This window comes from Helianthus annuus, chromosome 2 (assembly GCF_002127325.2).
Source record: "Helianthus annuus cultivar XRQ/B chromosome 2, HanXRQr2.0-SUNRISE, whole genome shotgun sequence".
Taxonomy (NCBI): domain Eukaryota; kingdom Viridiplantae; phylum Streptophyta; class Magnoliopsida; order Asterales; family Asteraceae; genus Helianthus; species Helianthus annuus.
This window is the reverse complement of record NC_035434.2, coordinates 164,019,674-164,031,815: the sequence shown is the minus strand read 5'-3', so window position 1 is coordinate 164,031,815 and position 12,142 is coordinate 164,019,674. Positions and strand designations below refer to the sequence as shown.

The 12,142-nt window shown below is 38.3% G+C and overlaps 1 protein-coding gene across 1 annotated transcript; it reads right to left on the bottom strand.

The window, feature by feature from the left end:
• Positions 1 to 3,188: 3,188 nt before the first annotated feature.
• On the bottom strand, positions 3,189 to 5,718 carry LOC110935483 (cytochrome P450 94C1). The gene is made up of 2 exons (XM_022177868.2): positions 5,350 to 5,718; positions 3,189 to 4,463 (listed from the first exon to the last, which is right to left on the bottom strand). The coding sequence occupies exons 1-2, from the start codon at positions 5,687 to 5,689 to the stop codon at positions 3,307 to 3,309; spliced, it is 1,497 nt and encodes a 498-aa protein (XP_022033560.1). The 5' UTR covers positions 5,690 to 5,718; the 3' UTR covers positions 3,189 to 3,306.
• Positions 5,719 to 12,142: the final 6,424 nt, after the last annotated feature.

Genomic DNA, 12,142 nt, shown 5'->3' with positions numbered 1-12,142 from the left:
CACTTGAAGAATGATTTGTTTTGCTTATGTGTGAAGCATGATACATGCCCCTTGGATAAATAACCGGCAAGTGGTTTGAAGTTTACAATAAGGGCGAGGGGATTGATCAGTGGTAGACGTAAAAAACAATTACGGGGGCAACGTTTAAAAAAAAGTTTCTATAGGTGCAACAAAATTGAAAAAACATCAAATTTTCAAAAAAACAAAAAATCACTACAGCCGGAGCATCAAGAAGTAGCGGGGGTTACCTTGTTCTAAGGTATATCCGCCACTGGGACTGATACCGCCGATCCCTCTAGGGTATGATTTTCTGTTGTGGCACCGAAGAGGGCGGGGCAGTGTTCCCACTCGCCACATCACCCTCCATCCCGTTAGCTCCCTCCCACATTCTTTTCCCCTTCATTGTTTCTTCTCTCGCCACTACCCACACCGACATCTCTTACCTTCCACCTCGTGGCATATCGCCGCTGACCCTCCCGACTCCACTCCCTCCTTTTAACGTTATTTCAACACGTTGAGTAATATAAAACTCGGTATTTACACTTTCAATCTTTTGAAATTTGAAGACATCTTGTATTGCTTTAAATTCCAAAATCATTAACTTGGAATGTTATCAACTAAATATAAATACATATTGAGGAAATTAATCCTTATTATGTAACAATAAAATATGTTCATTACATTATATTGAAAAAGTTGGAATATTGGGAAGTTCATAGTTGATGGAAGGTCAGAGTCGTTGAGCTACGAGGTACATATTCTCTTTTCTTCTAATTAAACACATTCATCTAATTTGGTTTGGTAATGATTCCCCCCTTTTACTAGCTTTTTCTTATCCTCTTTTTATATTAAAAAGTTGTAAAAAAGCATACAATAACTTAGTAAAAGTTCATAATCCAAACCCCCTATACATATAAACATGATAGACCTAATTTATTTAGACAAAAGTCAGGAACCAATATACCCGTTAGATGATGTCCCGATTCAACATATTGATGATACACCTAGGGCTGCAAACGAACCAAACGTTTAACGAACAGTTTGCGAACCGTTCGGCGGGATGTTCGTTTGTGTTCGTTCATTGATTAAACAAATGAAAACGAACAAGAAATTTCGTCCGTTTAGTTAAAGAACGAACATGAATAAAGTCCGCGTTCGTTCATTTATGTGCATGAACATTCGGTAACGTGTTCGTTTATGTTCGATTGTGTTCGATAGTTCATTAGTGTTTTTAGTTTTTGTATTTTTCTATTTAAATACATCGAAATTATGACAAATAAAATATTTGAAAAATATTAGTGTATTATATGTTCTCTTCACGAATGCTTGTTTGTATTCATTTGCGTTCATCATTGTTCGTATTCGTTCGTCGCCTAAAATTAACAAACGAACACAAACACGTTCATTTCCTCAACAAACGAATACAAACGTAAAATCTCGTTCGACAGTGTTCATGAACTGTTCGTGAACACATATATTTCTTAACAAACGAACACGAACAAGGTCTTGTTGGTGTTCATTTAGTTCGTTTGCAGCCCTAGATACACCTGTTAGAAGGTGTATTGATAAACGTGTTAGAATTGAAGGTCCCGATTCTACGTGTGATATATGTGAATATGATTGGAAAAAATGAGCTGGAAGAGGTCCCTTGTGAAGAAGAAAGGGTTACCTTACCCCTCGACTCCTTTATAGAGGTGGTGGAAGAGGTCCCTTAAGGAATGATGCATGCATATAGAAAATAATATTTAAGTAATATTACGTCAACGCGTTGAATAATGTAGCATCATTATCCTATTTTATTTAGAAGAAAATATAATAGTATTTGAATATATTTGTAGCATATCATAAATAAATGCCCTTTCAATAATTTTTCTTCTAATATTCTTTTTTTCCCTTTCTGAAATAGCACCGAATTTAACAACGCGACAATGCTAATATTTTTTTTGAAATATTGCCTCTCATTTTCTTTGCAACGATGAAGTTAGTTGTCCCTAAATTTTTTTAGATAAATAAACACCAAAACTAAAGCGTTTGTATTTGTACTCTAATAGTATCCAGGTGTATACGTAACGATGTTTTCCTATAATTGGCTAAGCGTTCTATTCCAAGTAGAGGTGCACAAACGGGATTCAAGCCCCTAATCTGGTCCGAGTTGAGTTTCAAACGAGTTCTTGTTTTGTTGGTTTGTTGACCGGTTTTGATCGGTTTTTTGTCTGGTTTTGAGTAGTTTTGACCGGTTTTTAACCGGCTTTAAGAAAGAGGATTATAAACCGGTTGGAAACTTACAGGTTGTACCGGTTTCTATGTATGGTGTTTTCAAATTGGTTTTGGTTCTAGTGCCGATTTCGGTTCGAGTACCCGCTTTTTTGTACATCTCTAAGAGTCTTTACAATGGTTCCGTTATAATATTTTTGAGCGTGTTACTTATATTATAAGGAACGGTTATGAGTGAAGAACATAGTGTTTATCTGGAAATATATAGGAACATTGTTCACCCTTATTAATTTTTTAATAAGGTACAAAAAATAGAATTTAATTGAAAATAAGATGAAAAAAAAATAATGTAACTATAAAAACGAGGATAAGAATTAAATGTGAATACTCTATTCCCAAATTCCAGAAAATTAATTTGTAATTTTAATAAGGTACAAAAAATAGAATTTAATTGAAAATAAGATGAAAAAAAAATAATGTAATTATAAAAACGTGGATAAGAAATTAAATGTGAATACTCTATTCCCAAATTCCAGAAAATTAATTTGTAAATTTAAGATCAGAGAAAATTTTGTAGATTTAAGACCAGTGTGTCAGTCTGAATTTTTTTTTTTTTTGAACGTTCAACATAAGAATCGCTGAGTACTTCGTACGCGGTACCCATTGATCGAAAGGTAGCCCGCGGCAGCCCAACCTGCACGCACGGAGCCCCTAGCCCACCATGCCACCAGTTCCGGGGAAACCCGACCCTGCACTCGCCCGAGAGCACGACAATACGGAGCTGGGAAAACCCGGGTGAATCAGGAATCAAACTCGAGACCATTCGATGACCGAAGTTTTTTCCTCATTTTCATAACCACTGAGCTATAAGCACAGGGTTTCAGTCCGAGTTAATTGTGTAAAAAGAGACCAAATAATTTTTTTTTAATTCAAAATATGTCTTTGTTAAGGTGTGCCAATTGCAACGCTTTGTACTCGTCACTAAACATAATTCTATATACAAAAATGCAACATCAGGATGGGCTGATGGCAAGCATTACACTTGAAACACACACTCTTCACCACATCTATACATACAAAACTACCACCACACTACAACACCTCTCTCCGCCGAACCACCGCAGGAAGCCCGCCGCTCACGCTAGCGGTAAGCCCCGGCGCAAACCGCAATATCCGGTCCGGATCCACCACTCTAACATCAAACCTCCTAACCAAAACAAGTGCAACACTTTTCATTTCCACTAATGACATTTCTTTCCCTAAACACACCCTAACCCCCCCTTGATAAACCGGGTACTTATACGCGCTCTCTTGCTTAAACTCCCCGTCTCGGATCCACCTCTCGGGTTTAAACTCCATCGCATCCGGACCCCATATCCGCTCCATCCGACCCATTGCATACGGGTGGTACGTCACCCGACTCCCTCGCTTTACAAACGTCCCATCGGGCAACACATCGTCGTATTTTGCGAATTTCGAATCGAATTGAACCGGAGGGTATAGGCGCATACTTTCGTGCAACGCCGCGTGCAAGTAATGCAAATCTTGTAACTCTCCGAAGCTCGGAAGCGTGTCGCGGTTCGACCCGATGACCCGATCCGACTCTTCTCGGATCTTTTCCAACACTTTCGGGTTTTTTGAGAGTAACAAGAAAAAAGTGGTCAACGCTGACGCCACCGTGTCTCTACCCGCTAAAAGAAAGCTGATCACGATATCTCTTAGGTAATCATCATCACTTATTGACCCCATAAATCTTGATAACAAATCGTTACCCGTAACCGAACCCGACCCGTTTTCTCTACGCTCCTTGATGACCCGACCCGCCATTCGTTTCACAACATTAATAGATTTTTTTAGCTCTTTTTCGCTTCCGATGTTAAAAAGCCGCTTTAGTTTCCATACTACTGGCGACGGCGCCAACCCGCGTTCGGCACAGAGCTTCGAGCTCAAGTCGAACGCGGATTCGAGTTCAGACACGGGTAGATTTGGTTTCAAACTACCCGGGTCCAACCCAAATGAGAATTTGCATATGCTATCAAAAGAAAACCTTCTAAAAACGTCTTGTAGGTCCAAAACGACATCCTGTGTGTCGTTTTGGTCCTCAACCGTTGTGAAAAACGGAATTAATCTTGATTGTATCTCGTCCGTCACTATGTTTAACGCGTGAGATCGAATCGATAAACTTCCGAGCTCCAAACTCGCAAGTTTTCTCTGAAACCGCCAGCAATGGCCGTCGACGTTAAAGATACCTGAACAGATCAAATCATATTCATACCTTTTAATTATGATAATAATATAACAATAGGGGGCTGCTAGTATAAAAACCACCCCGAGTTGTAAGAACCGCGAGAACTACACCCCACGGAGCGCCGTTCGCCATGATTTTTTTTTACAAGTAGATGTGTGTATTATAAACACAGCCGTAAAAAATCATGGCGAACGGCGCTCCGTGGGGTGTAGTTTTTTACACCACAAGTTTGGTGTTTTTTAATTTTTTTTCTTTTTTCTTTTTTTTTTTTTTCACCAAACTTGTGGTGTAAAAAACTACACCCCACGGAGCGCCGTTCGCCATGATTTTTTACGGCTGTGTTTATAATATACACATCTACTTGTAAAAAAAATCATGGCGAACGGCGCTCCGTAGGGTGTAGTTCTCGCGGTTCTTACAACTCGAGGTGGTTTTCATTCTAACGGCTCCCTATAACAATAAACCGTAACTAATATAATAACTAATATATTATTATAATAATATTATAACAGTAAACTCTAATTAATATATTCTCTCCGTATTAACTATTGTAATAACTGTTGTAATGATATAACAATAAACTCGTTTTTTTAACGGTGACTTTCTTTTTTAGTGATCCAATGTCACACCATCTAAACGGCGGCCCTAGCCAAGATCTGCCCAGACTACGTGGTCTTAATCGAGTCCGTGCTGGGTTGGCCAGACTTGGTTACAACGTTCCTCCGGAAACCGTACTGCCTCCACACGAGTTGCCTCGCTGAAGTAACAGCCGGATGAAAACCGGGGTGCGGCTCAAAATCGAACCCCTCGATGGGTTTGTCACCATCATTGGCCAACCACATAACAATAAACTCTAATTAATATGTTTTCTCTAATAAAAAAAATACCTCGGCCGAGAAGGTCTCCGAGGATGGTGGAAAACGCTTTGCCTTTCGGGTAATTATCGAAATTAGTTTTGATCATGTACTCGACGTTATCCGGGTTCGCGGTAATGATGTTGTTAAGCACGTGAACGTGGATCGTCCCGGTGGGGGATTTGCGAAGAAGGTGGGTATACCAATCTGAAAGATTGGTAAACTCCGACGTCCAGCTCCGCGTAATGAACGCGGAGCAGACGTCGCAGTTACAACACGGGTTGTACCGGATGATGAAGAGTGACAAAGAGAACAAAGAGAAAACAAGAGTGAAGGTGAAGAAAATGAAGCAAAATGAAGCTTGAAGATCCATTTTTTTTTGTAATGATATTGATAGTTGAGATGGGAATATTGTGTGGTTTTATAAGGGGGTGAGAATGAGGGGGTGAAGTTGACAGTTGGTGAAAGTTGTGGGGGTGGGAAATAGACATGAGTTAATTAAATAATTAGGCATGTGTGTTTTATTGGTGGGACACGTGGCGAGTCGGTGTTAGACGTCATGTGCAGACATCATTTGGATGTCCCACGTGCTTATTTATTTTATGTTTTTTCTTTTTTGGATATTTCGATGTTGTCAAGTTGGTATTTGGAAGTCTTGTCGGCTGTATACGTAGGTTAATAGTCATGTGATTATAGGTTAGTGGAATCTTGAGGGTGGAGTAAGGCTTATGACCATTAGGTCATGGGTTCGATTTCCATAAAGGGAGTTTTCTCTAATTTATTGGGCTTCCTCTTGAATTGGTGTATAGGCATTATTGCCTAGTGGAGATGGATATGATCGGGTGATTCTGCTGGTGGCACGATGATACTCCAGTGGTTCGTTAGTAATCCAAATTTGCCGTTAAAAAAAAGTATATGTAGGTTCATATTAAAATAATATATTTTTCCAATATTAAAATAATATATTTTTTTCAATTTTGATTTGCCAGTTTTTTGGTGTTTTCCTTAGAATATCGTTTTAAATGTGTGGAAATATATTCATATATATTGTAGTCAAATGAGTAATATATATTGTAGTCAAATGAGTAGTTTCTATAATCATATATTAAGTTTATATCATAGTGATATTTTAATATGTATATTGTAGCGTAATCTTGTTTTAAATGGAATGAGTAGTATTCCACTATCTCTTGTTTCCGATATAATGGATTAGCATGGAATGAGTAACTGATTAGATATTAGATATACATATTACATCTAATATTATATTAGTGAAGGTTGAGGTTGATTATTTTAAGTATATAAAAATATTAGATAAAACAAAACTAGCAGATATATACGTTATACGCGACGTTATAATGCTTTTCTATGTTGCAGTTGGGTTGTCTTTGAAAATCTAAACGTAGAGAAAACATAATTAACTATTGGGTCCGTAGATTTTTGGACAGCCGACCCTATTCTGACCCACTTAATTAACTTATTGACTAAGTTGATAACCCTAATTTCGTCTTATAAATGTTATATGCCCATAATTTAATTGTAATCTTGGAACACCTAATAAAAGTCACACTTAATTACAACCTGTGGACGTAGTTCACCTTGACTGAACCACGTAAATTCATGTGCTCTTTATTTTCTGCTAGTGTGTGTGTGTTTGTTCGCTTCTGCTTGAACTTACTCTGAACTGATACCTAACATTAACAACATATATTTGGAAACCACAAAAAACTACGTCATTGTAAAGCGTAGGTTAACAAAAATTAATGGGATTGAAGGGTATAAAGAAGATAGCTTTTCATGGGATTATTTTCACGGCGTTATGGAGTATTTGGCGTGATAGAAATAATCGGATTTTTTCGAGTAAGAAAAAATCGGTCGCGGCTCTGCTTTTAGAAATTAAAACCATTAGTTATCTTTGGTTTAGAAATAGATGCAAATATGGATGTATAGATTGGAAGTCATGGTGTATGTTTGATATGGTGTAGCTGTGGTTTGGCGCGGCTCTGTCTCCGTCTTGGAGATTGAGTTCTTTTGCGTTGTTTGAATAAATTTTATCTTTCAAAAAAAAAAAACAAAAATTAATAAAAGAAATTTAAAATTAAGTTATGTTATAAATACCATTGTAAAAACCTACAATGTCAAATAAAAGAAATATTTAATGCAGAGTGAGGCATTGGTGGGCAATGATAGGAGACCCACCCACTTGGTGCAGAGTGAGACATTGGTGGGCAATGATAGGAGACCCAGGGAAACCTGTGTTGGATCCTTGAGCCAAACGGGTTTTACCGGTAATTTCACTGTCGTGTCTACGGGCGGGTGGGTTACCGGGTTTTCCCCGGAATTGGTGGTGGACTCGGGTTACTCTCGGAGTACTCCGTTTGTCCAGTGGGTGCCCCGAAAGTGCTCGGGATTGAGTTTGTTGGCCGTTAAAAAAAAAGAAATATTTAATGCGAATTAATTAACAAAAATAATAAATAAAGTTTGTTTCATTAAATAGATAACAAATAAAATGTAAATGAAGTTTATATTATTAAATACGGACGAATAAATAAAAAAATATTTAATGAATAAAAAATAAATGCATATTAATAAATAAAAATTAAATACAGTTTAGATCATTAAATATGAATTGATAAAAATAAAAATATTAATGCGAAATAATAAGTAAAAATATTTATGACATTAAATATATATTAATAAATAATGTTTATATCATTAAATACGTATATATATATATATATATATATATATATATATATATATATATATATATATATATATATATATATATATATATAGGAGATGGTTCAAATGAAAATCACTTTTATTGTGAAAACTCGAAAACTAACTAAAAAAACCTAAGTATATTATTTTGTACAAACCACAGGGACTAACTATGTTAATACCCTAGAAGTTTATACCTCCAAACGTTACAAAATGAAAAGTTAATACCCTAGAAGGTGATTTTAAACTATTAGTACCTAAATATGTTATTTTGTGCAAACCACAAGAACTAACTATGTAATTAACTCTAAAGTTTATGTCATTAAACACAGATTATGAATTAACAAATTAAATGTTAATATAATTAAATAGTAGGGGGAGGTTCATTTAAGAAAAATCTTCTTAAAAGAAGAAAATATGAATTAATCTATACCCTATATTTTTTTGATCAATGGTTGTGAATCAAGATATCATTTTTGACCACTTTTAATTAATGCTTTAATTACTAAGTGTAACACCCCAAATTCCGTACGTCGCAATATAATATTTTAATTTTATTAATAAGACGTGGTAAATATAGAATTACTTTACCATTCCCTAAGCTTTACAAGTTGTGGAAATTCTATAACTTATGTGCACATGAGATTAACCAAGTTAGTATGTAAAAAGGAAATAAATGACATGTTTTGAAAGATGGAGGGGTTAAAAGAGAAAAGTGTTTTAAATAACACACTTGAAAAAAAAATAAGTCAGTATGTTTGTGGTTTGGGGCGTACGATCGAGAGCAGAGGCCAAGGAAGAGCCAAAACCCTAACATCCTAAAATCAGCAGATTGAGAAGGAAATTAAAGGCTAATCGATTGCATGTGACCAATTTCTCAGTTATCTAAGGGTTCTCCATCATAGGGTAAGTCGAATTTTGTGAATTGATGTTAGAGGATGATAATGGTTTTGATTAATCCATGAGATAGTATGAAATTGAACTTGCTTGTGAGTTAGAATCACCAAATAAAGGATGTTTCATGAATAATACTGATTTGTTTGAAGGTTTGAATAAAAACCCATTTGATTTAGTTGAATAAGTGAACTTGTAGTGAATTAACCAAGAGATTTGGATGGGTGAATGCTATGTGCAAAAATACCAATAGATTAGTATGTTGTAGAATGAATGAACTATGTGCATTTAGTCGATTTAGTGAGTTATGAGATTACTAGTAAAATTATGCATTGAATACTTGTACATAGTGCTTACAATGTTATACGCACGCCAAGTGTTCGATTAAATGCTTGAGTAGTTGATTTATGTAATTTTGAATGAATTAGGAAGTCTTGCGTTGTATGTGAAATTATGAAATTTATCTCTTGTGAAAAGTGTTATGGAATGCATACTATATGTGAATGCAATAGTTATGTAAGTGAATGGTATAGTCTATAAACGAGAACGGATCACGTAGAGAATTGAAGTTAAAAGGTAAAAGTTTGTATGTAGGAAACTATTGCGTTATGAACTCGTTAGTTGATGTGTTATGTACGGTAGTAGTAAAATGTGATGATACATATCCCTTATATGCGTTAATAAGCTAACGAAAGTCAAACATTGTATGATTTGAAAGCCGAATGAACGAATGATTGCAAGATAACCGTGTTACAAATATGATGACATGTATGGATAGGAGTCATGTCAATAGGGGCACAAATATGGAAGCACTACGAGTTGAAGGTAAACACGGAAGCTACATGTAAATTCGGACGCACAGTGTAAGTAAACTCCCCGACTCTCTCTCCTTAGTATTAAATAGAGGTTATTTGTATGATAAATGTCAGGAAATATGTGAAATGCTTTATTGTCACTGGAAGAAGTAAGAAGTTCTAAGGAAGTGATTTCCGAATCCCTTCCTAGACCACTTTAGGAGGGCCATATGCTAGTCGATCACTTAAGTATGGTAATCTAAGTCTACTTGGGATTTGGTTATTGGGTAAAGGTGTTTGTTAAGAAGACCAAACGGGTCAAATAAGGGTATGTTTCATTATGAAACACTTGTACACATAATGTCGAGGGTAATATTTTATTCAGATAATGTAAAAGTGTGATAGTATTAACGTTATGTAGGTTTTAAATGTACGCATGTGATGAAACAATGGTTAACCGGGCAGGGTTAACACACTGGTCTCGTCAAGAAGGGTTAATCCCTTCCTCTCGGAGATCGCTGGCTGGGTCACCGGTGGATGATCTCCTGCACAAGGAAACAAGCCGTGACTCGTAACAAGGAGGATGGAGTGGGGGGTGCTCCTTGTTACCACTCTCCGGCGTGAGAATCAGTAGTTTGCTTGGGAAGCAAAGCAAGATAATAGTAGTAGTGAGAGAGTTGTGTAGCGATACCTCAAACCTGGTTTGGGGTTGGTATTTATAGCCGAGGAGTGAAGGAGGAGATTGATGGATGGGCTGACGACGAGCTGCACCGTTGCAGGTGTGTCAGTCTCGCCGGCCGTGGGGGTTACGCCACGTCAGCCCATTGCTTTAATAGCTCTGACAGGGGACTGTCGCCGGCGCCACTTGCCTCGTGGTGTCAGCCACTTGCCTGGCGTGTCAGTCCACTTGCTGGATATGCAGGGTGCGGTGCGAGCCGCATCGCTGCATGCGGTAACGTCTGAAGTTACCGCGTCTCCTACTTGTGATCAAGAAATACGCGAGATGCGGTGTTGGCCGCATCATCGTACGTGGAGACTATTTGTTCGCTTCCCTTGTCGTGACGAAAATGGCCATATGATGCGGTGCCAGCCGCATCGATATGTTCATCTTCTTTCGTACTTGGGTCAAGCTATTCATCTTCGAACCGAATGGGTTCGAAGGATGTGACCGCATGGGTGCGGTTTGCTTACTGGTAGGGGTTTGTTTGATGCGGGTAATGGTCGTTTTGGGACCATACCCCTTCAAGTCCCCCCAGTCTAGTGCTGCTCCCTTGTGCAAGTTGCACGTGGGAGGAGTACTGGACTTATGGTGTAGGAAGGTAGTGTGGCAGTCTGGAGAAAATTCTAGGCCAGATCAAACTGGTGATCTGGTAAAAAATCTGGCTATGCCTCTTCCGTACCGGTGAAGGGATTTCGCGTGATGCGAAATTCTCAGCCGTTGCATGTCATCAGGTAGGTTGCCACCTGTTGTTGTGTTGAAGGCCTGTTAGGGACCTTCATAGTAATGCTGCACAAACTTCGAACCAACCTCTTTGATGGTGGTTCGAAGGTTTGCACATATTTCGGACCTCTTGGAGGTGGTTTCTTCTTCGAACCATTTGCCAGAATGGTGCACGAAGAAGAAAAGAAAAACTTGGAAACCAACCTTTGCGGTCGGGTTTGAAAGTTTTGGATGTTGTGTTAGAACTTTGCTCAAGTTCTATGTTCAGCATCCTCTGATGAGATGACCATCCCTTTTTTGTGGGGTGTTCATCTTTGTCTTGATAGCTCTCAAGTAACCGTACGTTCTTTGCGGTTACTTCGTTGCGTCATTGTTGGCCGTGTTTGGTCGAACAATGTGGATCTAAACTATGGGTAAATAAACATGGTCATAGGCAAGGGGATGCCCACCGTTGTTTATTCCATGTGATCCATTGGTAGGTAAACAAAGTCCTAAGCAGACTTGTTACCGCGGTCCGTTGGCAGGTAAACAAAGTCATAGGCAGACTTGTTACCGCTGTTCGGACGCTTGCTAATTGATAAGTGCTTGTTTAGAGCACGTATCTGCGTTCTTTTTGGAGCCACTTACCTTCACGCTCCAATACCGAGTTTATAACGAGGTAGCCTCGTTCGGTGATGTGGAGTGAGCTTTGCTCTTCCGTAGCAACCACTCTGCGGAAGCTATGGTTATGTCTGTAGCTCTTTATGGGTGTCTGCGATGTTGCAGTCCCATATGCGTTCAAAGTGTGCTTGTTGCACGGATGTAACTCTTGAAGGTTCAGGAGTCAGGGCTGCTGATGTGCGGGCGCGTAGATGCCGTTCCTTCGTTTTCCTGAAGAAGTTGTTCATGCACCCTCTGTGGTTGTGAACCGGACAGGAGGGATTTGAAGCTTGAAGAAAAGGAAGGCAATGCGCTTTGTCTGTTCCTGAGATGC